At 37.6% G+C, this 26,819-nt stretch overlaps 2 protein-coding genes across 2 annotated transcripts; both read left to right on the forward strand.

Moving 5' to 3' along the window:
- Window positions 1-2,189: 2,189 nt before the first annotated feature.
- LOC131436570 (FAD-linked sulfhydryl oxidase ALR) lies at window positions 2,190-2,972 on the forward strand. The gene is made up of 2 exons (XM_058605362.1): window positions 2,190-2,669; window positions 2,724-2,972. Exons 1-2 carry the CDS (start codon window positions 2,293-2,295, stop codon window positions 2,884-2,886), a joined length of 540 nt encoding a protein of 179 aa, XP_058461345.1. The 5' UTR covers window positions 2,190-2,292; the 3' UTR covers window positions 2,887-2,972.
- Window positions 2,973-7,762: 4,790 nt separating this feature from the next.
- LOC131436163 (uncharacterized) lies at window positions 7,763-26,741 on the forward strand. Its single transcript, XM_058604703.1, has 8 exons — window positions 7,763-8,043; window positions 8,563-10,033; window positions 10,107-10,223; window positions 15,677-19,232; window positions 24,843-25,210; window positions 25,275-25,555; window positions 25,613-26,250; window positions 26,307-26,741. Exons 1-8 carry the CDS (start codon window positions 7,905-7,907, stop codon window positions 26,409-26,411), a joined length of 6,675 nt encoding a protein of 2,224 aa, XP_058460686.1. The 5' UTR covers window positions 7,763-7,904; the 3' UTR covers window positions 26,412-26,741.
- Window positions 26,742-26,819: the final 78 nt, after the last annotated feature.

A 26,819-nucleotide genomic window follows, 5' to 3' on the forward strand; every position in this document is an offset into this window, starting at 1 on the left:
GAAACTGTTTGATGTGTGCTATGAACTCTTTTCTGAAGATTTCAGTATTCGGTACAATATTTAAAGCTCCAAACTCTAGATTTTTTCGAAAAATGCGAACAGAAATTACCAATCCAGTTGGATTGACGGTATTCCCGTAAAAAAATAAACCATTGATTTTACATCATAAACAATTGATTCACAATTAAATCTATTGGTTACAATACATTTTATTGTATCTTGACAAGATAGTTGTCATTTCCAACCATTCAATGTATTGTTTCGACGATTCTACAATTGAACAATTCAAACAATATGCAAACTGTACATTTGATTGTTTTCCAAGAAAACATGTATGAGAAAATTTTATGATTTGAATTGTTACGATTCTTAACAACCTATACATTCCATTGTAAAAAGCATGTTCACAATTAATTGAATAGTGTATAACAATACATTTAAATATTTTTCAATGGTCAAAGCAAAATTGTGGATGGTTTTGTAACAGCAAATCGTATTGTTTTTCTACAATATTTTTTATTCGGGTTGACAATACTTTGGATTGACAATAATATTGTCACGTATAAGGGCCGCAAAGAGAGCTCAGTCGAAAAAAATTAATTTGTTCTTTCCAATTTTTTGTGAAATCTGTATTAATCTGTATTGAGTTAAGGAAATCTGTACAAAATCTGTATTCTGTATGAAATCTGTATGCGCATATAAAAATCTGTATAATACAGATAAATCTGTATAAATGGCATCTCTGCTTCCAACAAATGAAGCAAAGGTTGCCAAACTTTATGTTAAGAACAAAAGTTGAGTTCTTAAAACGAGAAACAATCCATGTCACCAATGAATTGAAGAATCCAACCAACTCTTTTGCGATCGCTGCGCTGCCCGAGTGGCGAGCTTTGAACTAAGCGATGGTGATAATTTTCAGATTTTGCTTGAAGATTCGAACGAAATGCAGGATTTTTATTTTTTTCTTATGAATCGAACACTAACATACAAAAACGTGTGAAAATTTGGTAAAAAATCGATCATTTATGATTTATTAACTTTCCGTGGTATGTTTGATTGATATTTATGGCGAAATCGCAACATAAAATACCAAATTCGATGAAGTGAGGTTTGGTACTGTGTTCATATCTGGGATATTCTTTGTTTTTTGGGTTGGATTTTGAGATTAATTGATAAATTATGATCAAAAGTTTTATGACTAGTCCATTTACTCATGTTCTATCATCTAAATCAAATCTGTATGTGAACTGAAAATTTCAAATTTCATCCGAGATTGTCAAGAGTGTAGGACAATTTGAAATCATATGTTCGATGACAACACGTGAATAATCGTTTTTCTTACCCATACTTGTAAGGTTTTGCCATCTGCATTCTCAAGTAAATTGAAAAATTCGTCAAAAATTTTTCTAAATACATGGGATATGTCAAAACAATCACCATAACGCTATATCGTCGTGACCACGCTGATTGGATTGTTCAATAACCACTTCGAAGAGAAACGGTAGGGGGGCCATAGCAATTGAGTATTAATTTAACATCAGACGAAAGAGAAAACTTTTTCATTCTATTACTGTTGACTAGACTGGCTCAGCTTTAGTTAAAAAAACGTGACAGTTACGTTTAAGTTCGTTATTAAAATAGGTAACAATAATAATGAAAAACTATACTCTTGAAAGTTTGGTCGATCGAATTCTATTATGTAGCACAAAAACGAAACATAGCAATTGAGCAATTCCCTCTTCGTCACATGATTCTGTAATATACAGAAAGTAATGAATTGTAACAATCTCAATGTGATTATTAATCGTGAAAAATATTAGACGTACTGAACATCAAATGCAATAATGTTCTGTTTTCAAGAAATATTGCAGATAAATTACACGTTATTACATCGAAACAACGTATTGAGTAGATTACATCAGCTTGACTGAATACTTCGACGATTCTGGTAGGAAATTATGCATCTTTTCGTGTAATATTACAACCTTTAGAACGACACCAACACATTTGCTATATTACATCAAAATGGCTATACATTTATTTTAATCATTTACTAAATTGGCAACTCTTTTACTACCGCAGAAAGAAGGTAACATGTAGAAGAAGTTTCTCGACCGCTGTGTTGTGACAGCAATGTCATTAATATTTCACTGATGTCGATAAAGCAGAACAGTGAAATATCGAAATCACTTCGTTCGGTGAAATATTTCACCAACACTGTTTAAATTACATCACTCAAAACAAATGGTGCACAGTTGTATATAAATTGTTTTAGTAATATAAAATTCCTGAATGCCAGCAGCAGAATCATCGCAACCGACCGGTAAAGAACCGGTACCTTGCCGAACATGTGTGGATTTTAAATCGTGGTCAAAGCAACAGCGGAAAGCTCTATCTACCAATGCAAGTAACAACAAACCGTCAGAGGTAGCAGTATCTAATGTCGGAGATAATTCCAAACCGACGGATTCCCCTCCTAGTGGTCCTCCTGCACACTGTCCCTTGGATAAAGAGCGCCTAGGGCAACACACATGGGGTTTGTTACACACGATGGCAGCCTACTTTCCTGATAGCCCTACCAACGAAGAGCAAAACAACGTCCGGCGTTTTTTTGATTCGTTTGCAAAGGTTTACCCGTGTGAATACTGTGCGAAGGATTTTCAAAATGAGTATGTATAAAACGCAGTATAAGTACTGTTCACTAATGTTATACTATTTTATAGACTGAAAAAGTCGCCACCAGAAACAAACTCGCAGCATTTACTATCACAGTGGCTTTGTCGTATGCACAACAAGGTCAATGCAAAGCTGGGGAAGCCAGAGTTCGATTGTTCTAAGGTAAACGAGCGTTGGAGAGATGGTCCCAATGACGGCTCCTGTGATTAGATGGTGCCCCTGAATGCCCCATGAATTAATTTTTAAACTTATTTGTAATGAATATGCAATATAGCATTAATTATTATTACTTTCAATCGAGTCTCTGCGGTTTTCATTACATAATTGAATTCGCATGTCAATTTTCCAATCTATTTTCCCATTAGATACTGATCATATTTAAAACTAGCTCAAGGTAGCTCTACGTCTTAACAAAGACTAAAACACCAATCGTTAATAATTAGTGCTAATCTAATACCGTTTTCCTTTTCGAACCTACTTCGAGTAAAACGAACACGTGGTACGCGGTCTTAACAACTCATAAAAAAAGAAAAAATAAACCCGCGTGAATCGTTGTGCGACTCGAGAAAATTTTCAGAGCGAAACTACGCGATTAGAGTCTAGAGCGACCCCAGGTTGCTAAAACAAACATTTCAAAAGTTGTTTGGGCGACTCTGGGTCAGCTCTCGGGCTGCTCTGATCAATAAACGAAAACGGTGTAAGATAAATTAAATACTTTCACCCCCGGTGAACGACCAAAAGGTTAAAGCCGGGGTAAAATAAATGAGATTAATAATAATCAAATACTTTCAATTATCATCCTCAAGAATGTTGCCAATTTGAACCTCTCGTGAAGCTGGAATTTTTTCAGAAAAGGATAATTTTAGGACTAATTACTTCTTTGGTTAAGTGTAATTAATAATTAGCAGACCCTGTCAGCTTGGAGCGAAATCAATCTTCAGTTCAGCAACGCCATCGCACGGTGTCACATTCAACATATCATGTCAATTGTATGGGCGCGCAGTGCTGCTATTTTGGCGCGCACGAATTTGACATTCCTCTTCCCTACTTCTGTGTACGAGATTCGATGCGAACTCGCCTGAGGACGCCATGCTCGCAAAAAATGTTGTTGCCAATGATTTGTTCGGGAAATGTGAGAGCTGGATATCTTGTTAATATGATGTCTTTGTAATTAGGCAATTTCTATATCCATTTTAATGTTCGATCGAAACATTTCTCGATTAACGTTAGAAAAAGTCCCAACTGCAAATGCCAGTTCCATTTGTTTACTTACTCTTTCAATTATTACGGCATATTCCTGTAATTTTCCAATAATTTCTTAACTACAGATCGCAAGTCGATGGGTTCAGTCGTTATTCTAGGTAAATATATATATATATATATATATATATATATATATATATATATATATATATATATATATATATATATATATATATATATATATATATATATATATATATATATATATATATATATATATATATATATATATATATATATATATATATATATATATATATATATATATATATATATATATATATATATATATATATATATATATTAGATAGGACCGTGATAATCGAAAGAGAAAGTAAAAAAGAGAAAATCTCATTTACACTTAGAACATTTTCTCGTGTTTGTCTTCATTTATTGACATAAAACTTGATTTAAAAAAAACTAAAACGAGAATTTATATGCCACGGATAGGTTCCATTTCCCATTTTTTTTTCACTAAATTTCTGTTTGTTTTTTTTTTTGTCGTGAATACGACTTACTTTAGTATGGGGCGCCTTTCCAAAATTCACCCTGTACAAGAATGGGCAGAACTTTATCTCGAATATCTCTTGATGTACTTAACCCAGCGACATAATTTTTTCTACAAGCTATCGGAAATGTGATCAGGAATGTGTAATTGAATTTTCAACAGCGTGAGAAAACCATAAATAATTGAAAAACAAAGTTTTCTAAAACTTTTGGAAATAATGAGGAAAATTCATCACGCTTACTAGCCCTTTTTGGCATACGGACGGCGGTTTTGAGGTAGTCAAGAAAATATCAGTTCCTATTATCTTCTGGATGAGTATATTGTCGCTGCAGTTGAAGTCTGGAAAACGCAACCAGCGATAATTGTTTTTATCACATTCATTGGCTAATCCATAACGTCGCTATTAGTGCGCATACTAGTGCATCACTAACGAATAAAGCACGGTATTTGCGACATCATATCACGCGTTTTTTTTATTCGAACCAATATATCCCACGTCGCACGTGATAATAATGATTGTCACTGGAAGTATTTTCCAGATTTCAACTGCAACCAGATTAAAAGGTAAACTTTGATTGAAATTCGTTCATAGTGCTGGGTGTCGAAGTGAGGTTCTCCCACCATCATCAGTAAGAACAAACCAAGTATAAAGCCTCAAACGTTTAGGTCGTGCTTTCATTTGGATTTCGGTCGTCAGGTGGAACAGTCGGCAATAAAAGTAGACCTTTTGCGTGGTAATGCTAGGTCGTGCTTTTATTTGGCCTAAATGCTTAGGTCGTGCTTTTATTTGGACTTCCATCGTCGGGAGGAAAATTTATTTTCAGAATTATGTTTCAGAAACTCCGTTCCAGAATACAGGTTTAGAATTCAAAACCTGCATGTTGGAACTGGATTCTGGAACTGAGTTCAGTTTCGAAACTAGTTCAAAAACTAAATTGCAATTGAATTCTGAGCCTATTCTAAATTCTGAATTTATTTCTTGGACTCAGGTCCAGTTCCTAATTCATGAATTCTTCAAATCGGTTCTTTTTAGAACCATTAACATATTCCCAAAGAACTATACGAAATTTTACTTTACTGTATACTATATACGGTCCTTTTTTCAACCAGTTGGAGTTCGCAGTTGTAGGAACTATCTATTAATTTGCTGTATAAAATGCATAGCACCGGCTCAGTTTAGGTGCATCGTTTCAAATTCTAGTAGTGAAAAAGGGGAAAACTGGCATAATTAATACAAGTGATCAACTAATTGATATTCGAAAGTAAGAAGAACACGTTTCAGTTATATTCGTATTCACGACATCCAGTTATGTCTGTGACATTACACATTACATGGTCATTTAGCATAAGGTACTAAAAATCGTAAATAAAATCTCATTTTTTTAAAACCATTAAATCATTTTTTTGAAATGGAATACTCCACATATGTTTCAAAATGACATGATCTTTAAGCTGATTTTAGAATATCCTGAAATCTAAAAATTCCTGTTGAAGGAGATTTAACATAGTTTTATAGTAAGTCCGATCGTCAAAATCTAATTCGTGATGATCGTTTTCCTCTGTACTAGTTTTATAGTCTTATGTGTTTGTGATGAACCATAGCCCAGCACTCTCCACTGCTGCCACCTCATTATATTATGAATTTATTAGATGAAGAATGTTTCGCGAAGAATGGAATCCAACGATCATCGCAGTGACGCTATTCGAACCAATTCGAAGAGTGAAGTAATTGAACGAATGACAAACGAATGTATAAAACGAACATGCACGATGTATACCAGCAACGAAGAATGTGTCAGTAGATTCGGGTTCTCTACGATTATTACTAATTCATTTTTACCCTTCTCTCTTTCGTGCAGTAAATAGTTTAACCAAATACAAATTATAATACGGAGTACTCCGACAAATTTTCAAGGACACATTTTACATCGTGCGGTACATTGTCATGATACACTGTCAGAGTGACAATGTACTTTAACGAATTTCCTATAAAACTAGCAACACTGTAGGGTAAGAACAAGTTCACTATAGTTACTGTTTATTATAGTGAAAAATATGTAAACACAAGCGAGGTCAGAAGAACTATGGCATATTGCCTTTCGCTAAAATTTTTATACTTGTTGAAAATGTTCTTCATCTCTGTTTCGTATCTAGAATACTTTTGCAAAATTTATTTTATTGGTATATGCTTCAAATCTCTATAACGGTATGTACGATCAGGATAATGCAATGTGGTTTAATCACATTAGATTACTTTAAAACAATTTGCGTATCGTCAGGTTTTGTAATTTTAGTATTTTTCTGCACGTTAACGGGAACTAGTTTATTTCCCGATACGCTCATTCTTCTGGCCTCGGTTTATTAGCCGGCGATATTTAGACTGATTGTTGCTGTTTAATACAGCAACGATAAACAAACAAGTTTTTTTTGCACCGTAGCAACTAGCATAAAGCGTTGCCAGAAACGATCTTCTTTCACATTTTCACACTATCGCAACGAAAGGGAGATATTTGCTAGGCTTACTTGTTCATGCTGTGAACCAAACATTGGCGATTCGTTTATATGGGACTTAGGGGTATTATTATTTGTATTTGGTTTAACGGTGTTCGAGACGGGCATGAGTATAGACATTATATTCGCATCGAGGAAGGGTGAATGAATTAGTTACACAAAGAATATGTGCAACATTGGGTAAGTCTTCTTTTTGCTTTAAAAATTCTATGGTCCACATGGCTGTAATATGATCGTATAGTGTTGTTTAGATGATTTTCGTGAAGTTTATAGTTTCAATGCCATATTTATGAAATAACGCTAAACACTGCTACAAGCTCGGCTACAAGTGTTTATTTAAACTAAAAATGTTACTTGGAAGATTTCCAATAAAAAAATAACATGACATTATTTTGAAATTTGTTCTTAAAATTCACCCTAGAAATACCACAGATACAAGATTCGAACCCGTAATTTTTCCTATCCGGGGAAGTCGATTCGTCAAAAAAAAACTATGCTTCGAAAAGACCACACCGAAATCAGCCTACTGAAACCAAACTTTTGTACGTGTTCATATGGAACTCTCAGTTGGCATTGTCGGGTTACGGTTCGAGTTTTGCCCTTTGCGAATAACTGTCGAAATATTTCAGCTTTGACAGCAAAATACCGAGCTTCGCAAGACAACCTTTCACTGTGAACGTGATATGACCCTTGAATTGAACGTTTCCTACGTCAAACGGTCGATACAAATAGGAAAACAAAAATTGCATCACAAGGCCAAAGCTTTAAAATATATCGTTTTTCGGTTGCTGCGATGGCTTTTAGAAAAGAATAGCAGCCGTTACAGGTGGACGCATATTGCACGAGAAATAGAATATTGTCATCAATTCACTGCAATTTGTTTTCGTATTATTCGTAGTGATAGTTAAAAGTGTATTGTGTTTTAGTGGATTAATAAAGGCGAATAATGGCCGATAATATCACCGTGTCGATAAAAGTTCGACCGTTGATCAAACGGGAAAAGGATCTCAAACTGTCGTCGCAATGGCGGATCCGGCAAAACACGATCGCTCACATCGATGGCAATGGAGAACCGTTCGTGTTCGGTGAGAAGGGTTTTCCTTTTTGCTTCCTTTGTTTATTTTGTTGAGTTTTGTGCCCATGCGTTAGCAAAAACACGACGCTGCCCGGTTATTTATCTGCTAAAAATAGAACTACCGGCGCTGGTTGTCGGAGATCAGGGATCGTACATCCAGATCGGAAATTCTGGACCAGCATGTGTAGATGAGTAAAGCTTCAGGGAAATGACTTCTGTAATTAAAATTAGTTGTTGATAATTTTAAAATATCTAAGAAATTGGTTTAAATACACATTTTTGCAAAAACCTATTTCTGTATTTGATAACATTCATTCAAGAATTTCCTTGTTACGATTTAAATTAGGTTGTTGCATAGTCGATTTTTTGCGTGAGGCACATGGCAGTTATAATTACTCTTTATTTCAAAACATTTGAAAATTGAAAGGCAGTAAAAATTGAGTTTTGCCCAAAATAGTTTTATTCTGACTGTCTATCGCCGTTCCCTACACCAAATTCAATAACGATTGTAAATTGTTCCTTCTTCTAGATCACATCTTCGATGAAACGATTCGTACCAGGGCACTGTTCGAATGTGTCTGTCGACCGATCATACGGTCTGCCCTGAGCGGCATAAATGGAACGATTTTCGCATACGGTCAAACCTCATCCGGAAAGACCTACACCATGATGGGAAATGAAGAAGAACCGGGAGTGGTTCCGCTAACGGCACAGGAAATTTTCAAGGAAATTGAGAACAGCAAAGATCGACAGTTCCTTATTCGAGTCGGCTACATAGAGATTTATAATGAGAAGATCTTCGATTTACTGGATAAGAGTAATGCTAATCTGAAGATTTTCGAAACCGCCTGCGGCGATGTAACATTAAATTACAAAGAAGTAATCACAAATTGTCCGGAACAGATAATGCAGCATTTGGAAGAGGGCAATAAGATCAAGCGGATCGGGGATACGAACATGAATGAGCGGTCCAGTCGGTCCCATACCATATTTCGGATAACGATCGAATCCAGTGACGTCGGTAGGACAGAGGGAGATGAGAATGATGCGGTTCAGATTAGTACGTTGAATCTGGTAGATTTGGCGGGAAGCGAAAGGGCTGATCAGACAGGTGCTACCGGGTCCAGACTGAAAGAAGGGGCTCATATTAACAAAAGTCTTCTGTCGCTGAGTTGCGTCATTCAGAAGCTTAGTGAGAATGCCGATAACTTGAAGTATATCAACTATCGTGATTCGAAACTGACCCGAATACTGCAGGCATCGTTGGGAGGAAATGCAGCTACTTCCATGATTTGCAACATTACACCTGCAGCACTGGATGAAAGTTATTATACGCTAAGTTTTGCAATGCGTGCTAAAACCATAAAAAATAAACCAATTGTCAACGAGGTGATCTCGGAAGCAGCTATGATGAAACGATTGCAGCGCGAAATAAAACGTCTTCAGGACGAATTGAAGTCAGAGCAAAGTAAAAACAGTAAAATAAAAACGTTGGAATTACAAAATGCCATCACAATGCGAGCAAATCAGATAATAAATTCCCAGACTCATATTTACTTTGACAAATCTCGTCGTCGAACCTGGTGCCCGTCATCGTCAGGCATTCCAAGACCTGTAGATTATACCGAACACAGAACGAGCGGAGACAGTCGACTGATGCCACCTCCTCCGCCGTTTCTATCGTCTGCTACCGCCACCACCACCACCAGCAGCAGAGACGAAAAATCTCCGGTAGTTCGGCCGGAGTTGGCCCAGCGTGGCAGATCGGACCTCCTCGTGCGAAATGTTCGATCGACAACGCCCGTTCGGCATTTCATGGCTGTGGATACACTCGACAACAGTGACGAGTTCATTCCGGCAGAGCTAGTCGATTTCGGTGAACGATCACCGCAGAGCCTTGCCAGGGAAATTCATACCCCCTGTGGATTCAAGACTAAGCGACGGTCACGGAGATCATCCGCCGGGGACTCTCCAGCCAGCTACGTGAACTACGAGGAACGGTTAGTTAGGAATGTTGTTTTTTTCTGTCGCAATTGTCGTTTAATCTCTGTTTACACTTTTTTCCCGTCGTAGATGTCGCGAACTTCAACAGGAGCTACTCGAACTGCAAGAGTTTACTAATTTGGAGAAGAATCTGGATCTAGCGAACATCAAATGCAGAGAGAAGGGATTGGATAGTTTGGAAGAACGGTAAGGTGATCGCTCGGTAGGAAATTTTACCATGTTTGTCTTGTTTTACGTTTCGACTTCGACTCATCAGTGCATTAGCCGTTCTTATTGAACTACTAACGTGACTTAGCAGTTCAACATAAACCGCTATTCAGACGTAAAGTTTATGCTATTTGCAAAACACTTTTAGCTCTTGCACCGAAGCGCACAAAATCTAACGTGACGTCTTTGGACGAAACAAGTGCTATACTGAGTCCGGCAATACCGGAAATAGTGGTCAAAAATTCCTCAAAACAGTTGCAATTTTTAACCATCAAGCCACAAAAACAGTCGGAACGGTATTCTTGAATGGCTGTATCTTCGTTGATACTAAAACGAATCGGTTAATTTTGCTATCAGTGGATTTTTAGGAATGTCTAGATCAATGTAGACTAATACTGACTTGGATTTAAGCATTGGGTAATTTCGTATGTATGTATGTATGTGTGTATGTGTGAAGCCACCATCAGTTCAAGGCATAACCAGTGTATGCGGGTAGACTTACAGTAGATCCGAATTTGATTATCAGATAGCTTTTATATAACTGCTGTTTTATATAACTGGGTTTTGAGGACCCGGTGCCTTCCAGCAAGAACATCCGGCCATATAATAAAGAATTTCGCTGTACCAGCTTAAACCCGCCTGATGGTTTGTTTGTCTTACTCATTGCGTCTTACTCATTTCAGACCTTCAGGGAGTAACACGAAGCTTCCCCAAGGTTACTCAGGTTGGCAACCCACTCCATCATCCAGTCATTCACTTGTAAGATACCCTGATGCACTCCCTACCCCTCCCCGTTGTCGATATAATTAATCACAATACAATATAATATAATTAAGTATAATATAAATTAATATAAAAATGTATAATATAATACAATACAATATAATAGAATATAATATAATATCATACAATATAATGTAACATAATTTAATATAATACATTACAATATAATATAATATAACATAATATAATTCAATATAACGTGATATAATATAATGTAACTACAGAGAACAGACATCCAAGCTAGTACAACCTTTTTAAAAAGCTGTGTAAAGCATACATGTGAAAATCCGTTAAAAATCACCATTGCACACGACTTTGTACGCATGAATGTCTGTTGGATATCTGTTCTCTGTGATGTAACATAATATAAAATAATGTAATACAATATAATATAACATAACATAATGTAATATAATATAATATAATATAATATATTCTAGCAATATATTATACTATAATACAATATAATATGATATAATGCAATGCAGTATAATATCATACAACATAATATAACATAACAAAATATAACATTAGACGATAATATATGAAGTAATATGCTATGATACAATATATAGCAGTTCATATCGCAGTGTAAGTTATGCTCTTCTTTCGTAGCAGTACTGCAGGCTATTTTGCACCCTCTCATTCTACTACTTACGCAGAAGGCGATAGCACCTAGTCGACGCTGTTCTATTGACCAAATGTCATCATAGACGCTCGGGAAGGCATGAGATAGGAACTTGTGAGGACTTAGTTATCTCACCATTTGACGACCTGGATTTAAGCATTGGTTAATTTTATATAAAAACATATGTCGTTATCATTGCGTTGTTGAGAAACTTAAAATCTGTCGCGATAACCTACGGTTTTTAATACACCTAGTGCTGTCATCATCTCATATAACTCATGTTCTCATTTATATTACTATGGGATTTCAGAAAAAAAATTCGAATATTAAATAAGAACAAAAAAGTTAGTTTGAGCATACATTAGCATAACCTTTTCAATTTCAAACTCTTTTGACCCAAACTAATACCAGAATACCATTCGACTCTGCTCTCTCTCTGTGTATGTGTGTGTGTCATGTCACTAACTTTTCTCAGAGATGGCTGAACCGATTTTCACAAACATAGATTCAACCGAAAGGTCTCATAGTCCCATAGATCGCTATTGGTTTTTATCTCTATCCGACTCACGGTTCCGGAATTACAAGGTAATATGTGAAACTCTATGCGAAATTGCGCATTCAATTTTCTCGGAAATTTCTCAACCGATTTTTACAAACTAAGATGCAAATGAAAGGTCTTGAAATTCTTCAAAACGTTCTCGAACAGTTCCGACTTCCAGTTTCGGTATTACAGCTTAATTTGTAAAAAAATTTCAATTTCATGAGTATTTTTTCTTAAGTGATGTCGAAACGAGGTGCACATTTTTATAAAATTTACTGGTAAATTCATCTAGTTGGCAGACTTTGTTAGTTGGTGGATAGTCCCAAAATTTTCAAATATAGTATCAAAATTTTCAAACGGCTTTAAAAAAATAATGCAAAATCGGTACGTGCTGGTACGAAAGAAAAAAACGCCACCGTCTAGCACACAGCGTGCTTTGTTCAATTTTGAATAGCGTGCAGGGTTGCCACATTTAAATCTATATTAACTTGGCATAACTGTTAACAAATTGAAAAGGTGATGGTAGTTTATACCGAAGAAAGTTTTTGAATTTATTCAAGTTTAAAAAAAGAAACTTCTATGAAAGTGTTTGAAAATATAAGTAATATAAGAAAGGCATCTTACTCTTTGGTGGTTTTAGATTCAAATGAAAGGATTTTTAGATTCAAATGAAAGGTCTTGTGGTCCCTTACAAAATACCTGAGAACAATTTGGATCTAACTTAACTTCCGGTTTTTACTCCATAAAAAAGTGCAAAAATTTGTGAAAATAAATGCATCAATTTTTCTCGGAGATGGCTAAACCGATTTCTACAAACTTGGATAAGAATGGATTGACTTATGGTCCTTCACAAAACTTCTGAATTTCATCTGGATCCGTTTCATTAAACAAACACTTTTCACTAAACTGTGTTAGATTCGCACTTAGCAACATGACACCCTGTGCAAACCAAATATAAGAATCGAATTCGAAACTGATTCGATTTTCAGTTAAACGGTGTTGAAACTGGAATCGACACTGGCTTCAAACGAACGGTTTGACAGTAGTTAGGATGGAAAATGGGTTAGGTTTGTCATCAAGCGAAAACGACATTAGATTCAAACAAGGATGGCTTTTATCGTATCAAATAACGCTTACCAGCAACTCTTCACACGATTGAATCAGTGCCATCAAGGAGAAACGGATATCATCGCAACAACGAAAACCCGGCATGGCTCATTTAACATAGAATCGACACCAGTGCGAGAGCAAATTTCTCTTTATGACATTTCTGAGAATCAAAGGTTAGCACGCTGCTGAGGGGATCTTCTCTGAAGCAACAAACGGTCGCTTTTTCTCGTTTCGCGATCCGATTCTATACAGGCAGTTGATAATTGCGATAGAATCATTTTACTATTGCCGCTTATTCTAACTATGTGCATATAATCTTTGTAAAGGGTGATTTTTTAAGAGCTTGAGAACTTTTTTAAACAATAAAACGCATAAAATTTGCAAAATCTCATCGGTTCTTTATTTTAAACGTTAGATTGGTACATGACATTTACTTTTTGAAGATAATTTCATTTAAATGTTGACCGCGGCTGCGTCTTAGGTGGTCCATTCGGAAAATCCGCTTTTTTATCGACAAATTTTGTTCAGCGATGAGGCTCATTTCTGGTTGAATCGCTACGTAAATAAGCAAAATTGCCGCATTTGGAGTGAAGAGCAACCAGAAGCCGTTCAAGAACTGCCCATGCATCCCGAAAAATGCACTGTTTGGTGTGGTTTGTACGCTGGTGGAATCATTGGACCGTATTTTTTCAAAGATGCTGTTGGACGCAACGTTACAGTGAATGGCGATCGCTATCGTTCGATGCTAACAAACTTTTTGTTGCCAAAAATGGAAGAACTGAACTTGGTTGACATGTGGTTTCAACAAGATGGCGCTACATGCCACACAGCTCGCGATTCTATGGCCATTTTTAGGGAAAACTTCGGAGAACAATTCATCTCAAGAAATGGACCGGTAAGTTGGCCACCAAGATCATGCGATTTGACGCCTTTAGACTATTTTTTGTGGGGCTACGTCAAGTCTAAAGTCTACAGAAATAAGCCAGTAACTATTCCAGCTTTGGAAGACAACATTTCCGAAGAAATTCGGGCTATTCCGGCCGAAATGCTCGAAAAAGTTGCCCAAAATTGGACTTTCCGAATGGACCACCTAAGACTCAGCCGCGGTCAACATTTAAATGAAATTATCTTCAAAAAGTAAATGTCATGTACCAATCTAACGTTTAAAATAAAGAACCGATGAGATTTTGCAAATTTTATGCGTTTTATTGTTTAAAAAAGTTCTCAAGCTCTTAAAAAATCACCCTTTATAAGTTGTGTCTATGAAAATGTATGTGAATGCTCCACACAAGGGTTTTGAAATATTGCAACCTGGTATGAGAATCATCAAGTTGAATCATCGACTCGATTTTCTGCGATAATTGTCAACTTGCGATTCTCTCTTGGGAAATTCCACACAGCAACAATCATTATCAGACTGTAAATTTTTTTAAGGGCCGTGAAATACTTAGAGTATGAAGTGGAGCGAAGGCATGTAGAAACATTCTCTCGCGGTTCATGCATTGAGAGACTCGAGTTCTTGTAGCATCTTCTACCGGATTGAAAATGTTGTATACAATATAGATAGCAATAAAGCAGCTTTTGTCAAATTTTCGGCAATCACCAACACTGGATTCAAATGAAATGTCTGACAGGCCGATAAGAAATTCTTGAATTTTCTACGGATCCGACTTCCAGTTCCAGTGTTATGAAAGATAAAAATTTCAAACAGTAGCATCGTTCGGAGTGACAACGCAAAAAAGGGGAAAAATTCTTTAAAATTTTACTTTAAACAACTCCAATTTTTAGGAAATTATTGTTGATGACCATACAATCGTATTCCGGAAGTACTGGAAATAGTAATCAATAATTTCAAAGTGAATCCCACTCACTTTTCTGCGAGATGATAAAACCAATTTTCACAAAATTCGAATTGAATGGTTCCATATAAAGTTTCGACCTCAACTTCAAATTCGAATTAGTTTTCCTGAAGTCCCGGTAGTAGTGATTAAAAACTGCAAAATGGATCTCACTCATTCTTAAAATGGATCTCACTCACACTCCAAGATGGCCGATGATCGAACCGATTCCAAACCGGTTATCATTAATTTAAATTCAAATGTAAAGTCTTACGCTTTCATGCAGAATTTCTGATTTTTTACGTCCGAACGCACTTTTTTGTTTCTAAACAATGAACAGTTTTTTAAGCATTCCACAGTAACATTTCTGATGATATGTGTTATATGAGAAAGGCATCATTACGCCATTAAAAGGATTAAAACAGATTTTTACGTTTCGTCTTCGACTCATCAGCGTATTAGCAGTTTATTTTAGCACAAAAACCCCTAATAAGTTCTATCAATTATTTTACTTACGTTTTCGAATTTTCAGATGCCGAGACCTGGACGAGGAATTGCGCCAGAAGCGTGAACAAATTTTCGACATGGAAAAAGAGTTGATTGTGGCTCGTAAGGAACGGGATGTCGCTGTTAAAGATGCGGAACACTGTCGTAACCTCCAGAACAGTGTTCAGGTCGAGTACGAATTGTTTCAGCAGCGGGCCAAAAACCGAGAAAAGGAACTGATAGAGTGTCTACAGGAGGCACGGGTCAGCACTACCGGTGATAAGGTTGGACAGGCTGACAGTGTCAAAAAGTTAGAACAGACCCGAAAAGAGCTCAAACAGCTCGAAGTGCACAACTACGAGCTACAGTTGCAGTTGGAAACCTGTAGCATTGAGCTGGAAAAGTTGAAGAATTTTACACAGGAGCAAACGGAAAAGGTCGGTAAAGTTAGGAATGTGCTTGATAAGGACATTAGCCGGAAGGATGCACAGAAACTGTTTCGGATTATTACGAAACTTAGGGGGATACTGGCGGAAGAAGACTTGCTTATAAACACCAGTATCAATACGGATGAATTGGTGGATAGCATAGGAGATGACAGTTTCAGTGAGAGTTTGGATCGTCAGTCACCTACTAAAATTGTGCTAACCAATGACAGTGGTAAGGCAAATGTGATTTACGATAATGATAACTGTCAGATGTTGGATATGAATATTGAAAACGGAGAACTGAAGATGAAAATCAAATCACTGGAGAAGGAGAACAAGGAGATGAACATCCTTTTGCTGAAATATGAAAACGAGCTTAAAGATTTGAACGAAAAGGAGGTTCAATTGAAGGAAGTGTCTGAACAATTGAAGCAGGAGCGATCCAGATTCAACAATTCAACCAGAAGTTTGCAAGATAAAAAACTAGAACTGGACAAAATGACGCTTGAATACAATGAACTATCGACTCAGGTGATGGACTTTGTGCAGGAGATCGACGGCTACAAAGATCAAATTGATAGAATATCGAAAAATTCCAAGATTCTCGAAGAAACTGTAAAAGTTCTTCAGTTGGAGAAGGAACAACTTGCGAAGGAAATGCGTGAGACGGAAAATGAAATGATCGATTTGAGGTCGAAGCACGAAGAAGAAGTGAAAGAACTTCTCGCGTGTAAGCTGGAGAATGAGAACCAGATCAAAAAACTAGAAGATGATTTGCAGATTAGAAATGAGGAAAGCGAGAAAGAAACCAACGATCGGTTGTCGAGTGTTCAGAAAGAACTTGATGAAAAAATGAAAATAATTGAAGAATTTACAAAGAGTAAAGAATTGCTTCTCCAACAAGACAATAAATACCAAGAAGATATGCTGTCGATTCGGAATGATCTTGAGCAGAAGATATCCTTAGTTGGAGAACTGGAGCAAGAAAACCAGCGATTAATTCAACAAATGAATGACATAAAACAAGAGAAAATCAACGTAGAAAATAAATACGAGGAAAAAGAGAAAGAGACTCTATCTGTCATATCCGAACAAGAAAGCAAAATTACCAATCTTAGAAAAGAAGCCGAAAAGCTATTGGAACAAATTTCTGCCCTACAAAAAACTGTATCGGATAAAGAGAACAATTTACAACTTGTTTCCAGCAAATTGGCTAGCTCCAACGAACAAAATTCGAATCTGCTAGAGCAACTATCGCAAATGCAGCGTGAGAAGAAGTGGCTACCGGAAACCGAGAATTCTGAATATTTATCGCATCATGGAACAGACCTTCAGGCATCGTTAGCCGAAATAGCTTCCCTCAGAGCGGAAAACATTTCACTGGCTCACCAATTGAACGACCTCCAGCAGAATCACCGGGCCGTGCTGGCCGATAAGAATAAAGTGGATGAAAAATGCGAAAATCTTTGCAATGAACTATCGCGTCTCATTACGGAAAAGGAGCAAATCAACGAAAACGATCGTCTAACGCTGAAAAATGAGATCAATCTGTTACAGCAAGCAAAACTGAAGCTGGAGGAGGAAACTAGTGGGTTGAAAAATCATATCAGCTCGTTGGAAGCGCAGCTCGTCGACGTCGACGAACAGAAAACTAAACTTTCCGCAAAACTGCAATCACTCGAGAATGAGATGGAAGAGTCGTCCAACATTCGGGAACTTTTGGAGCGTGAAGTTCAAGCTCTGAAAACCGATCTTTGTAATCTGGAACAACAGTTGAACGAAAATAACGAGAAGGTTGAGCATTTCCAGAAGCAAAACAATCAATACCAACAGGAACTCAGTCACAAGTCGGAAGAAATTGAGCGTGCTTGCCAAACGCAGAAAGATTTGCGAAACTCCATGATTCAGCTAGAACAGAAACTGTCTCAGATCGATGCCACGAGTCAAAACGAAAGTGAATGGATGGAAAAGCTGCAACAAGCCGAAAGTTGTAGGCAGGAGCAAACATCAGCTTTGGAAAAACTCACGAATGAAAAAGCCAGTCTGTTGGAAAAAATTGAAGAAGCATCGACCGAACGTGACTTTTTGAAGCAAAAATTGCTGGAAAAAGATGCATTCCTAGAACAGGCTTACCAACAGATAACGTCGTTGGAAAGTCAAGCAACCGATTTATCTGCCAAGCTGGGACAAGCGGAATCGAGTTTGATCGAAGTGAAACAGTTAAAGGAGGACTTGAATGCTTTGGAGAAAGCCAAAAATGCCGCCCAGGAACAGGCCCAGCAAGAATCTACCGCGAAAAGTTCATTGATGCAACAAATGGTGTCAAAAGATGAGCAAATTGAAGAAGCTACTCGTCGTGTGGCTTCTCTGGAAAATCAAGTGTCCGATTTGAAATTGGAAATGGAACAGATGGAACTAAATCAACTGGAAACCACTCACACGAAAGAACATTTAGAACAGGAAGTCAGTGTACTAAAATCGTTACTCGATGCAAAGCAGAAAGATTGCTCTGAAAGTGTAATCACGATAGCTAACCAGAAAGAAAACATATCGGAGCTTGAGTACACCGTAAAAAATCTCAGCCAGCAGCTTACCGAAAAGGAGTCTGAATTCGTTTCCAAGTACACGAATGAATCCACGCAGCTGGAGGCCCTACGAAAACAAATTTCCAATCTCATTGCACAGTTAGAAACTGAAAAACATGCGCATCAAACCGATCTTTCTCGGGAAAAGAATTCTTCCAGTAAACTACAACTTTACATAGAAGAAATAGAGCAGGTTAAATTAACCTTACAAGGTGAAAAGGGGATCTTGGAAGAAAATTATAAAGATCTTCAGAATACACATACCAATCTGGTCGAAAAATTTCAATTACTGGAACAGTCCAATATTCAGTTGGACGCACAGCTTGTCAATCTGAACGCCGAACTGATCATTCGCGAGGAAAAGTTGAAAAGTATTACACGAGAGCTGGCTAGTAAACTAACCGATCTCGACAAACTGAAACTGGATCACTATCACAAAACCGAAGAAATCAATGAAGCTCTGACGAAGAGCACCCAGCTTAACTATGATATGGGCCAACAGATAAAGAGTCTCGAGCAGGAGAAGCTACTGCTGCAAGATCAACTAAAACGGGAACAATCTAAGGTGATTAGTCTGACGGAGTCTGAGGTAAGTATCAAATATTCGGTATGTAAGTATCAAACGAGCGTCTATAAATAACGCGAAACAATTAAAATTGTACTTTTTCTGAACTGTCACATTTTTTTATTCTTTTGACATCGGTCAACAATATCCAATACACAACAGATCACGTTTTATACCACATCGTACTTCGTTTTAGTCGAAATATGACGAATTTTGTTTGTACCAAATAACGAGCAGTCGCGAACAACAATGATGTATTTTTGTTCTCGTTTGAAGAAATCTGCAGCTGAGTCAGTACCGAAAAAGTTTCTATCAGAATCAATATGCAACTATATTCAAATTTGATCGACGATCTTCCAACGTTCTCGTTTCTTCTACAAAATCACCACATTTGAGTCCTTGACTCAAATATGGTGATTTTGTAGAAGAAACGAGAAACGTGGAATATCGTCAAACAAATTTGAAGTCACCTAATTCCAGACATGTTTGAAGACGCAAACAATTGATTGAGTCATCAAATGTGTCAATTTGTCGGCAATTTCCGAACGTTTGAGAGCCACAGAAAAATGCATAAGATGGGAAAATGGGTACTACATGAATTAAACGAATGACAATTTATCCATTTGTAAAATGCTACTGAAAAAGTTCACATGGAAATCGGTTCTGCATCAGATTATGACTGGTGATGAAAAGTTGATCTATTTTCAAAATGAACTGGATAATCGCTACTCACAAGTCCATATCTGAACTTTTCATTGAAAGGTCCACGATTATCTTTTGCTGACGACCTAAAATTATTCCAAATTATCAAGACTCTTGACGATGCCTTTTTCCTTCAGAGTGACCTGGAAATTTTCACGGAGTGGTGTGAAATTAATAGAATGACGCTAAATATCTGCAAATGCTCGATTATCACGTTTACACAAAAAAAAACAACCCATACGTTTCATTTATTGTCTTCGAGGATCAGTGATTTATAGTCAATTGTGCCAAAGATCTTGGCGTTCTTCTCGACGAACAACCGAATTACAAGCAACATATTTCGTACATTGTGGCAAAGGCTTCTTGTTGTTTAGGAATGGACATAGGAAGCACTTCACAAATATATACTGTTTGAAGGCTCTCTACTGGTCGCTTGTATGGTCAACGCTCCAATATTGTTCGGCTGCATGGAACCCTCACTTTCATAATGGTACTCTAAGACTTGAATCAATACAGTGCAGGTTTGTTCGTTTCGCTCTTTGTCATTTGCCCTGGAATATCCCTCATCAGCTGCCGAGTTACGAAAGCCGTGGGATGCTTATCGGTCTCGCTACTCTGCTAGTGCGCCGAGAAATGTTCCGTGCAGTGCTAATTGCCGATGTTTTGATTGCCCTGCACAACTTTGTCAAATCAATATCAATGTTCGTTCTAGAGCACTTCGTAACAACAACCTGCTCAGAATGCCTCTGGAAATTCTCGTTCTATTAACTACGGAATCAACGGTGCCGCTTTTGGATTACGGCGAACCTTCAACTATACAAAATAAAAGTGAATTTTTTGAATATTCTTAGAAATAATCATAAAATTTAAGTTTGTCATTAGCATTAGAGACCGCCCGTGTGTTGCTACTCCGTTATTGATCTGGACCAATTGAGATTGCAAAATGATTTTTTGAAGTAACATGTTTGGGAATAACACATTGTTTCACACTGTGCAAACTGTATTGAACCAAGCATGCTGATCAATACCGACGCCGGCCACGTCCGAATGCAGATCTACTTGGGAGGGAAAGGATTATTAGTTCGATGCTTGTTGCTACTAAGAACCGAGGAATCCTCTGCATTCCCACATGCATCACAGGAGAGGATACTTTGTTAGTAAATGTTTTAATAATGTTATCATGTGTTTATTGCTCTGGGTAGCCGGCTACAAAGAATGTTTTAAAGTATTATCGTTTCATGTGGTACTTTGTGCTGGCAATATAATGCACGAAACAGTCAATCTCCGAAATTGACAAAACTCCGGACAGCCGGCTGTCGAGTATGCAGTCACTCGTTTATGCATCTACCTTTCGCGTTTTTTTAGTCATGCAAAAAAACACATTCGGATTGATAAAAAAAAAGGTATCATCTCACTGCTAGGTGGATTAAGCACGTTTTTATAAATGAAACTACGTGATACAAAATAAACGAGCGAATAGGATTTATACAAAAAAGTTGATTCATTGCATTGAAATATTCTAAACAGTTATTATAAAATCATTTCAAATCACCAAACAAAGGTCAACACGCGTCTTGATTCTTTATTATTTCCGCTTTATTAATTTAATTATTTATTAAAATTATTAATTGGTTATATTTGTTGATCTGGGCAGCCGGCTACCGAGAAAAATATTAATTTACTGTTTGAAATATTAATATCAAGTGTTTTTTACTATGTATTCAATATACCGATACATGTCATCTCTGTTATTAAGTTTGTAATATAAACAATCAATAACATGGAAGAAGAAATCATTCCTAATAAAACTTTTCTACGAAGCTAGACGGAAATTGATAGGTTGAATGAAGAGATGATTTAGTAAAATAGAGTAATCAGAAGTAAAACATTGAAAATATCTGATAACTGAAAGGAAAAAGAAACTCCTGCAATTGTCGCCTTTTACGACATGGAAGCAGGAACCCAGTGGATCTATTCTTGGTTCATTTTTTTCCGCCGGATTCCACACGGCATCTAGGCTGGTACAGTCCGGAGAGAGCTAATAGGTACTATCAATCTCCTAGTGGACCCCAGCCCCTAATCATAAAATTTAAGTTTGTCAGTCGATTAAGAATAAATAAATCAATAAACCACGATCGCCCTCCGACGAGGCAGAAGGAGGATTTCTCAAAATTCGCAGATTTCCATAGATTTTTCTTAATATTTTGTCAAACTGATAGCTTTTTAGAAGATTTATCACAGATTTTAAAACGAAAATATGCATCACATATGATAAACAGATTTTTCAAAATAAAACACAGATTTTGAAATGTTACCACTGGACAGGAGGTTGGGACAGGCTTGCCGAGTCGCTCGTTAAGGTTCTGTTGCGAACACTCTAGCAAGAAATACGAATCGGGCAACGATCTAGGCCAGGGGTTCCCAAACTATTTTGGGTCATGCACCACTTTACTAAAATTAACTTAAGCCTCAGACCCCCATCAACAAATTCCTTTGAAAATTCAATTTCTTGCTTTTTGAATATTGTTGCCCGACGGCGAGCAGTTTACGTTACGAAACTAAGTCGATTCCAACGGAAACGGCGAATGGGTCACGATGAGAACTTTGAGAATTTTTTACCTCGGACATGTGCCTTTTTAAGAGGAAGAAAAAACGCGTGTTACTCTATACATGTGTAATTTAATTTAAGATTAAAAAAAAGAAGTTGGCGGAAATTACAAATAACATTTTCTGTTGGCAACCATTTTTTCTCTTCGCTCATTCCTGCTCTTTGTCAGCGGGTGAGCCAATCTTTGACTCGGGAATGATGGATCATTCGCCGCTTACGTCCGTAAACAAATATTGATGTAAAATACTTACGAATTTCTGCGAATGGTAAAATAAACACAACTTTTTAGCGTAAATATTTCAAATAACTTATATCAAACAATAGGGGGTCGATTTCTAGACCTCGTCGACTCCCATAGTCAGTTTCATTTACGTCTACACCCGCAAAAAGGATGTCGACCCCAAAGGGTCTATATCGACCACTTTGAGAACCCCTGATCTAGGCGATGAATAAAGGAGGCATCGGGGATCGGGCATCGAGCGGCTAACTTCTAGCAGAGTGGTGGTACATTCAATGTACTAAGTATTGACAATGTTCCAAAGCGTGAACCCGACAAGATGTGTGTATTGAGCATTAAAGGCCATTTCTTAAGTCGCCGCATCATCAACGTACACTACCCACACGAGACGCGCATCTGTTGAAGTCAGCCCTAGCGTAAGGTCCTTCATAAGTAGCGACTGGTTTATAAACGACCAAAAAAAACGCACCAAAAAGATACTCTAAACATGGCGGGTATCCTGCTTAATCAGCAACTTCCGACCGAAATGTGCAGAATTAGCGATGGTAATCTCACGAACGAATGTGAGGTGATAGACAGGTAGAAGCACTACAGCGACGAGCATCAGAATGGCGAAACACAAGATACAGAGAACGACACAGGAACCAATCTGGGTGCACGCTAAACCGACGATAGATTCGGAGAAAGAAGAGAAAATGGGTTAGGTGAGGAACAACAAAGCCGCTGGCAATGACCAATTGCCAGGTAGAATTGAGAAATTCTACCGCAGAAATAAATGGAAAAATAGTAAGTCTAATCTAGAGAAAGTGTAATAAGTTTGACTGTTGCAACTGCCACGCAATCGCCTTGCTGATCCCCGCCTACTCCCGTACAATTCCAATCTTACAATCTTTGCCGTCGTCTAGGTTTTTTAGGTCGCTCCAAGCGGAATTTACAAGCGCCCGTATCACTACGTATCACGTATTCGCTATTATACAAGTATTCCAGAAGTGTCACGATGCAACGTACTCACGCATTACCGATACATTGACTTCAAAGCGGCAAACAACACAATCGATCGAGAAGGTAGTTGTTGCATATTATGCAAGAATACTGATAAACTGTTGCGATTTGTCAAAGTAACGGTCGACTAAAGAGCTGGGAAGCTCTCTGTTCCCTTCGGGTCTCGGAGAGGTATTTCTTGTTTAATATTACTTTGGAAGAAATGATTCGAAGAGGATTGTGATACGTAACCTTGACAAGATGATGGTAACATACATCGGATTGAAAGCCGAAGCAAGGCGTATCGGATAGGCTATAAATGCTACAAAATACATGAGAGGTTCTTATGAAGAAACACTAAGCCTCCCACCACGAATATTGATAGACTGTGAGGATATACAGGTAGTTGACGAGTTTGTGTATTTGGGCTCATTGGCGACCACCGATAATTATAGCAGAGGCGTATTTTGGACTCGGAAAAAAACCTTCGAACGAGTAAAGTACGCCACTGCACGAAATTGAGCATCTACAAAATACTAATAAGCCCAGGTTTTTTCTAAGGCCACGAGATCTGATACCAGCCAATTACTTTGAAATTGATACTGTTTCCTAACAATGCTTCGTCTCACATTTCGAAAACGATCCGAAAACAGGTAGAGAAGTTCGGATGGTGATATCGCATGCGGCAAACTCACCAGACCTAGTCCCATTAGATTTTTATCTATTCGCGTCAATGGGACGTCGGAAAAAGGACAAAAATTCGTAGGTTTATTATTCGATCCAATGTGAGGGATTTTTTATTTGCGTGAAATCCACAAATTTTTAGAATGGGTGTTCGGTCACTTCGCTCACGTTCACTAGGCATGTGTAGCTAGGAGTGACCCAATATTTTGAACGATCGAACTTTAAGTTTTGCTTTTCTAATCAGATTTTGTTTTTTCATCGCTCATTTGATACGCATCCTGGAATTGTATAGCTTTTAAGCATTGCCATTCTATGTGTAATTGTCCCATATATTGTGGTATTTCTTATACATATGGGACAGCTAATCTTGGAACGACAATGAACTGTTGCTCAAAATATAGTTTCACTATCCGTCTCTTAGGTTCCCTCGCTGCGGTCGACTATCGAACAGCTGGAGAATCGCCAGCAAGAGCTTAGTGCAAAATTGTCAGCCCAAACCGAAGATTTGTCTAACCAGACCCTTGAACTGAAACGACTGACGGAGCTTTATAACCAAGAAAAAACGAACAGTTCACAATTGGCACAGCAACTCGAAGAAGCAAAACTAATGCCAGCATTACAACCCGACGGTCGACCCTCTCTGGGCGATGGGAAAGTTGCCCAAGCGCTCCGGAAGGAAAACGATGATCTGCTAAAGCAGTTGAATGAACTGCAGAAAACGCATCAGTTCAAAACTAACCAATTTCAAGAGAGAATCGATGAGCTTAAGGAAGAACTTTCTACTATGCGGTATGTACGCCTTGTTTCATTCTGATACCATAATTATTAAACACATATTTACCTTCTTTTCTAGGCACAATTCGAGTTTCCAGGAAAAAGAAACACAAATCGTTGCACTCGAGGGAAAAATCAATCACTATGAGCAGGTGTATGAAGAGACCAAGAACAAACATCGATCGCTTCAGCGACAGAACGATGAGCTGCGGGTAAAACATCAGAACCTGGTAATGGAAATGGACGATTTGCGCAGACTGGCGGACAGGGATCGAAGATCTAGGCGGCAGAGTACGCATGACGATCGTCGTGGCATGTGCTTCAACACTAGAGATGGAACCACCATGACTGACCCTACATGTAAGCTTCACCGAGCGGTTCACTAGTAACAGTGACTATAAATTACTTGTTTTTTAGCTACCGATTGCAGCTGTCTGGAAATGGATGCTCTAATCAAGGACCTACGAAAACAGTTGACCATCAAAGAATGTCAACTGAACACAACGAAAATGATGGCTTCGGTTAACCCATTGAAAAATGACGTAATTGAGCTACGTCGGTTGGTGAAGGATCGTGAGAGCGATATTTTCAAGCTTCAGGATGAGATCCGTACACTTTCGGTTGCTTTGGATCGAGAACAAAAGCAAATTGATAAACAATGCAGTACCTGTGTGCGAACGCAACGGATGCGTTCACTTCGAAGCGACAAAGCAGTCAACACAGATCTGTGTGAAAGTACGCATACGACTCCTTCGAACCATGCCAAGCAGTTGGAAGAAACACAAGAAGAACTTCGGAAATTAAACAGCAAGTATCAAGATATGAAACGACTGTGCAGAATCAGAAACGAGAAAATTGTCAGTTTGAGTCAAGATATTGCTGAGAAAGAAAACGGAAGTGGCGCTGCAAACCGAAATTTCCAGCAGGAAGTTTCTTTGCTGAAACATCAACTAAAAGAAAGCGAAGATAAGTACTCACAGGTTCTAAACACGTACCAAAATAAGCAATGTGCCAACAAGGTTGAGAAAACAGTACAAACTGATGCGGCAAAAAATGTAAGCAGTTTCGTTTAATATCGTTTTGAATTAAACTATAAATATTGATTTTCCAGGATGAAGTTGAAATGCTTCGTTCGAAGTACGAGAAATATAAAAATATGGCAATCTCACTTCTGGAGCAAAACGAAGAACTGAAGCGGAAGACAAAGTTTAAATAAAATTAGTAGTCTGTCGCATTTTCAAAAAAAAAAAAAAAACAAACGACTGATCATATAAGAAGCGTACTTTCGAATGTGATATTTTACGAATCAAGTCATTTATAATCGTAATACTTTCATCCGCATCAAAACGGTTGTAATTTCTGTGCTATTTAGTAAATAATCGCAGGTATCATATGGTGGTACTAATTTCATATCTTTTCAACCAGTCATTTAAACGAAGATAAACTATTATTATTATTATTATTATGAAATCCATATATGTTTAATTAAATGTACATTATTGTGTAGTTTTTATAACGAATCTCACACTCCGTTTCACCTGGGGATTGGAATCGCAGTAGGCGTGTGTGTTGTGATGTGATGTGTGATGTGAAGTGAAGCCACCATCAGTTCAAGGACTTGCCA

Source organism: Malaya genurostris, chromosome 3, assembly GCF_030247185.1.
Source record: "Malaya genurostris strain Urasoe2022 chromosome 3, Malgen_1.1, whole genome shotgun sequence".
Taxonomy (NCBI): domain Eukaryota; kingdom Metazoa; phylum Arthropoda; class Insecta; order Diptera; family Culicidae; genus Malaya; species Malaya genurostris.

What these genes read in the sequence shown, in the direction of transcription:
- LOC131436570 (XM_058605362.1), top strand. Translation starts at nt 2,293, where the DNA reads ATGCCAGCAGCAGAATCATCGCAACCGACCGGTAAAGAACCGGTACCT. An exon ending in GCGAAGGATTTTCAAAATGA is followed by an intron (nt 2,670 to 2,723) that starts GTATGTATAAAA and finishes ACTATTTTATAG; the next exon opens with ACTGAAAAAGTCGCCACCAG.
- LOC131436163 (XM_058604703.1), top strand. Translation starts at nt 7,905, where the DNA reads ATGGCCGATAATATCACCGTGTCGATAAAAGTTCGACCGTTGATCAAA. An exon ending in TTGGATAGTTTGGAAGAACG is followed by an intron (nt 10,224 to 15,676) that starts GTAAGGTGATCG and finishes TCGAATTTTCAG; the next exon opens with ATGCCGAGACCTGGACGAGG. An exon ending in CACCATGACTGACCCTACAT is followed by an intron (nt 25,556 to 25,612) that starts GTAAGCTTCACC and finishes CTTGTTTTTTAG; the next exon opens with CTACCGATTGCAGCTGTCTG.